The sequence below is a fragment of the Etheostoma spectabile genome, unplaced genomic scaffold, assembly GCF_008692095.1.
Source record: "Etheostoma spectabile isolate EspeVRDwgs_2016 unplaced genomic scaffold, UIUC_Espe_1.0 scaffold437, whole genome shotgun sequence".
NCBI lineage: Eukaryota > Metazoa > Chordata > Actinopteri > Perciformes > Percidae > Etheostoma > Etheostoma spectabile.
In genome coordinates, this window is record NW_022605609.1 from 43983 (window position 1) to 50410 (window position 6428).

The 6428-nt window shown below is 43.6% G+C and overlaps 1 protein-coding gene across 1 annotated transcript in view; it reads right to left on the bottom strand.

Annotated features, from left to right (window-relative positions):
* Positions 1-6428, bottom strand: part of LOC116686684 (collagen alpha-1(XIV) chain-like) — a gene marked incomplete at its 3' end in the record, with an annotated part of 145102 nt that overhangs the window by 35613 nt on the left and 103061 nt on the right. Inside the window, 5 exon segments of the mRNA XM_032511720.1 lie at positions 614-658; positions 1679-1811; positions 3494-3633; positions 3782-3908; positions 4497-4636. Coding sequence (XP_032367611.1) covers positions 614-658; positions 1679-1811; positions 3494-3633; positions 3782-3908; positions 4497-4636 — 585 coding nt within the window.

Sequence of the window (6428 nt, forward strand, 5' to 3'; positions counted from 1 at the left end):
ACGTGTAGAGCGTCCTCGGTGGACAGACTATGCAACGCATCACTAACAGGGACGTTGTAGAGCGTCCTCGGTGGACGACTATGCAACGCATCATCAAGGTAACATGGTTGACCCTCCGTTTTTATTTTTTAAATATCCATTTATCAGAATCATTTGTGTTATTGTGAATGATTGTGATGAATATTAAAAAAAAAAAGATGGATGGGGAAATGCCTAATATCGTCCGATAATATCCCAAAACGTTGTCCTTCACATGAGGAGCACAGTGAGACCCTGCAGCTCCATGGCACTACGCAGGCCGGGGCACCAGCTGGGAGGCACAGACCTCCGTTTACTCACTACAAAGACCCAGACTAACTACACCCCTGCGCTGCAGACCCCTGGGCCTCTCTCATCCGTTTTAATTGGTTTCATAAACTGTAACACCGTTTTCCTCCCTTGAAGATTTATCAGTGTGAACCAACCTTGAACCAATCCTCCTTTCTTCTGATGCCCGTTTCTTATCTTTCTTCTCTCACGGTATTAAAGACATACTTACTTATTAAAAAAGACAAAGGGAGGTGGAGAGAAACAAACAGAATACATCACAACAGCTGGATTATTGAATATTTACTCGCTGTGGTGACGGTCGTCGTGGGCATCGCGGTCGCTCTTTTCACTGAAAATGAAACAAAAACAAACATTTAATTTATCTGCTGGACGATTCTTAGAAGATGCATGAAGAGTTAAAGGAGTTTGTTTCCATCTGGAAAATGTTTTCTACCGAGTGGTTTACAGACGTAAGATTATATAACATAAAGACAGATTACAGACTGGCAAAGCAGCAAAAGGTTAAATAAGTTTTTTAACCCTCTGTTGTCTTCAAATTTGACGTCTTTCCAAAAAGTTTCTGTATCAGAAATTTGGGTTTCTTTCAAACAAATTCTCCAAAAAAAGTAACGTGGATGGATCCAAACAACACTCCTCACACGTTGAATAATTAATCAGTTCACTACTTTCACTGAATTTGGGGTTTTTAGTCCCATTTATAGCATTTGGAGAAAGAACAATTGGTAAAAGAACTTCAAAAAAGTTTTAAAAAAATAGAAAATGTCAATAAAAGTGACTAAAATGTGAACAAATGTGAAATAAAGTAACAAAAATGTGACATAATGTCAAAAAATGACAAATGTAAAAAAAAACATTAAAAATTGGGAGGAAAACCCACGAGCTCTGCTCTCCATTGACTTGTGGAAGGTTTCCTCCTTGTTGTCCTTGTTGTCGGTGCAACACCGAAGCTGATGCCAACCTTTCTCCTCCTGATTGGGTCTTATCGGTCACAACGTCTCGGTCTCTGAGACTAAAGCTTCTAACGTTATGGCAACTACCCGCAGTGGACGGAGTCGCCACGCTGCCTTCTGTTTGGGTCCAGTTTACCAGGATGCTGGTGAGATATGAGGTTCTTATTTCTTCTACTGGAGCTTAAAAACACTTGGGTGCACAGCAATCGCTTTTGGCTCAAAACTTAAAAACCACAACATAGAGGTGTGAATGTAGCCTCAGACATTACGGCTGATAATATAAAATCCTTATGGACCAAATGAACGTTTTACTACCAGGTCCACTGTTGAGCTCTATCATCTGCAGTGATAAGAGCCAAGGAACTGAACAGCGTCCAGAAGCTGCAGGTGTCATTTACCTGTGGACTCTACGAGGACCACCTCGTCACTCTCGACCTCGTTCACGTAGAGGGCAGCGAGGAGGACTTCGTACTCCGAGACGGGGCTCAGTCCTTTTATCAGGTAGGTGTTAATGTTTCCCTTCACCAGAACCTGAAACAGAAAGAAAGAAGGGGAAAGAGAGGGATGGATGTTTGTGTGAGACGAGACCAGATGTACGGCTGATACACAAAATCCGGAGGTTAACTCAACTGAATCGGTTCACAATGCGTATTTATGTTCTGAGTTAAAGCTACAGAGCGAAGTTTCTTTCGCCCCCCATGAAGAATTAAAGTAATGACAACAAAACTGTCGGAGCGTCCACATGATACAAGCCTTCCGTGATTGTCTGAGGTTATGGTACTCTACTGGAAAACAGTGGATTGCTCTCGACGTTATTACCCCAAGTGAAGGGGTTCAAGTGTCTAAAGGATCACAAAATTGACAAATACCGTATTTTCCGGACTATAAGTTGCACCTTTTTTCATAGTTTGTCTGGTCCTGCGGCTTATAGTCAGGTGTGACTTATCAAAATATATATAATTTAACATGCTTGTAAATGTTAATTCATACTGAAAACATAACCATCTACAGCTGCGAGAAGGCGCTCTAGACTGGTGACAACTATCTGCTGCTCGTCAAGACAACTGAGAAGGACTGAACACAAACAAAATGCCCCCCAAAAATACCACAAACTGCTTGTAGTAAAATATGCAGCCAAGAACAAAGTTTGGAATGAGTGAAAATCTTGTGAGGGACTGGCGAAAAGGTTACTCTTACTGCAATGAAGAAAATAAAGACAGCTAATTACGGGCTGAAAGCCTAGAGCTGGAAGAACGAGTCCACAGATGGGTGCTTGATGCGCGCTACTGTATTCAGCCTGTTGTTCTGTGTGCTATCGTATAGCTGAATAACTGTTAATGTGTTACGTTAACATACCGGACACCCGCCGTATTCAGCCTGTTGTTCTGTGTGCTATTATACAGCTGAATAACTGTTAATGTGTTACGTTAACATACCGGACACACGCCGTATTCAGCCTGTTGTTCTGTGTGCTATTATACAGCTGAATAACTGTTAATGTGTTACGTTAACATACCGGACACACGCCGTATTCAGCCTGTTGTTCTGTGTGCTATTATACAGCTGAATAACCTGCCTTTACAGATTAAATGTCTGTTCTTGGTCTTTTATTGTGAAATAAATTTCTAATCATATGTGACTTATAGTCCAGTGCGACCTATCTATGCTTTTTGCATTTTTTTTGACTGATGGAACTTATACTCCAGAGCGACTTATAGTCCAGAAAATACGTTAATGCAAACTCTGTAGAGAAAACCGATGCTGAAGGGAAAGGGCACCTGCACTTTGAATCTCTGAGTAGGTCACACAGTGTCTGGTAGTGAGCAAAAGAATGAGATAGTACAAGCCACCAAAAGGAGTTTATTTAGCGGAGTGCATCCTTGTGTATCTGCAACCTGGACAACTGTTAATATCTGGAAAAGATTTTATTCTTTGACTTTGGTTAACATTCAGTCTGACACTGCGGTCCTTCGGCTATGGCGATTCAGGTTAAAATAATTTAAAAAACAAAACAATCTACTGAGTGTATTTTAAAACTTCAACTATTCAAAATTTATAGATTGTTGCAGGGAAAAACTTCTGAGGGACTTTTCCGAAGTTTGGAAAGAAATCTAAACCCAAGTAGGGAAAGAACCACACACACACACACACACACACACACAGACACAGACACACACACACACAGACACACACACACACACACACACCCCTACCTCTTCGCTGTCCCCTCCATCGGTGGGCGTCCAGGTGAGTCGGTACATCACCACATCGGAGGCTGGGTGTTGCCAAGACACCCTGAAGCTGTCTGTGGAGATGTCACTGCTCTTCAGACCTAGCGGTTCGGGGACGGTCTCTACACACATACACACTTCTGGTTACTATGGTAACAATAAACCTGAAAGCTTATGTTGGAAAAGCTAGATCAGATAACAGAGAAGGCTCAGCTGACTGTTTGCTGCACCTCAACGTTACAATGGACGGTAAAACAAAGTGGTTCCTACTTGTGGTGAAGCTGTCGGTCGTGGCCTCGGCTTGGCCCTCGTCGTAGACGGCAAAGACCCCGACTGTGTACTCCGTCAGCGAGGTCAGGTTTCTTAGCAACCAGGTCGTCACAAGGCCAACATCCACCTGGAAACACAGGACCAAAACTACTATGACGTGTGCTTTGATTTATCCTCAGTGGTTCGGTTTGTCCAAGATGTGCCGCCTGGATGGTGTCCAGATGTTCTGGGCCGTCACTGTGAAGAAAAACTCTGTTGGAGCTTTGGTTAACCCTTGACTCTGTCTCAACCCCTCAAAGGCTCGGTCTCAACCCCTTAAAGTCTCGGTCTTGACTCTGTCTGAACCCCTCAAAGTCTCTGTCTTGTCTCGGTCTACACCCCTTAAAGTCTTGGTCTTAACCCCTCAAAGTCTCGGTCTTGACTTGGTCTCAAACCCTCAAAGATTTGGTCTCAACCCCTCAAAGTCACGGTATTGTCTCAGTCTCAACCCCTTAAAGTCTCGGTCTTCACTCGGCCTCAACCCTTCAAAGTCTCGCCTTGACTCGGTCTCAACCCCTCAAAGTCTTGGTTTTGTCTCAGTCTCAACCCCTCAAAGTCTCGGCCCTGTCTTGGTCTCGATAAACTCTGCTCTTGGTCTCGGTTTAGGTAGTCTTGACTTGACGTCTGAGACTTTCAATTAGTTTCTGAACATTGATGTCCATAATGACCTTCTCACCTCATTGGTCTGGACTCCATTGGTCTTGACGTACATGATGCGGTAGCCTTTGGCCTTCCTGGACGCAGAGTCCCACGTGAGCCGGGCGGAGCTGTGGTCCACGTCGGAGAAACGCAGGTTCCTCGCCGAGGTCAGCGGTACTGAGGTGGGAGGAGATCAGACCAAAAGCAAATCTAAGGACACATAGTAAACCTCCACATCTATGCTGAAGAAGTGCATCTATATTTAAGTTTTACTGCACCCTGTCCTGGAAGGGGACAAAGGTCAACTGAACACAGTCCACTCTGTGTTTGGTGCTGCTCCAACACTGGATTTATCAGTTTGAGTGTTAGTGATTATTGTTTTAAAGGGTTAGAACAAACTGACCGATGTAGACGCAGTAGACCAGCAGCTCCTGGTTCTGCGAGGTGAAATGACAAAGTTTTGAAAAAGATTTAGATGGTGCAACTAGGCCGGTCTGCTCGGTTCTTTCAGGGAACGACTGTAAAGACTAACAAAGAATATGTTCAGAGCGTCTCCTCTCTAACTGGGACGTTTTGGGACTGATTGGTGGGACTGGTGTGGACCAAGTACACACAGAGATCCACTGGTTGGAGATAATGAGGTGCAACCATGTATCAGCTAATTTAAAAAGCTCACGTTACTGTATTGTGTCGACAGTTCACTTCATTTTATATTGGATGTGTTGGTTTTTTTTTGCGGGGGTGCTAATGTTCCACCAAGACAAGTTCCTTTCGGAGACTATTTAGCAGAGCCGCCACAGAATGCATCTGTGGTGTAGCCAGACCTGTGAACCTGTGATAGTCCCTTTAATCTGATGATAGGAAACAGAAACAAGACGGCAATATAACAACAGAAACACTGGCTGCCAAAGAGCTGCGGTTATAAAGGGGGTCAGAGTTTAGTTTCACACACACTCACACGTACACTCATGGGGGTCTGAACCCCGTTATTGGACCTCTCAGTTTTAATTATAAAGTGGACGGAGCCTCACTACATCCCTCAGGCTCTGCCTTGACTTCCTTCCCAATCCTCTGGAGGTCTAAAAAAGCCTCTTAACCTCACTTCTGATTTACCCTCGGAAACTGATTTCACTCTCTATTTTTTTCCTTTTATCCGGAGCGTACTCGCCATTGCTTCACCTCAATTATACGCGGGGTCGGAATAAAGACAAAGCAGCAGAGAGAGAGGGAGAGAGACTGCGTCTGCTATTATAGAAGGTCGAGCCAGGGTCAGCACAGGAATGAGGAGGATGGGAAATTAAAAAGTTTAGAGATAGGCAAGTCTCCAAAGTTTCTAAATGTATGTGCCCGTATAAAAAGATTACACTGAAAAGAGCTGCCCATTCAGAATCTGCTGTAAAATGTTTTAAAAGCTATTCCAATGTGCAAAAACAAGATCTTTGTGTTTTTTTTAAAGAACTCTATTACAATGTTTTATTCTTTAATTAAAGTATGGACGACTGTTCCAGACCACCGAGTCAGGGACTGCGTCTCACTCTGCATACTTCTGTCAGAACACCGCTAATGTGCACTCACCACTTCCTGCCGTGGCGCCCGCCGTCGATGGTTAGTATTGTCCCAAAAATACGCCAATACGCCACCTCTCAAAATCGGACTAAAATCTAATAAACTGACTTTTGTCGATTGAAGAAAGAAAAGAAAAAAAAACAGATTCAGCAACTGCACGACCTGTTTGTTGCTTAGAACGTTTTCAGAAACACGTTTTGGGCATCTAATTTTGTAAAATTCGAGATTGTGTTCCAAACAAGCCGCCATTATGTTTTGAGTTTGAAGTCCAGGAGAAGCCAGACCTATGTGACGCTTTCGTCCAATCATCTGTCGGTCAACGTCCTTGGTCCCTCCCCCTTCTGCGAGTAGGGCTCACACTGAGCTTTTTGAGCGGTTTTTATTTATTTATTTTTTTCGGGGG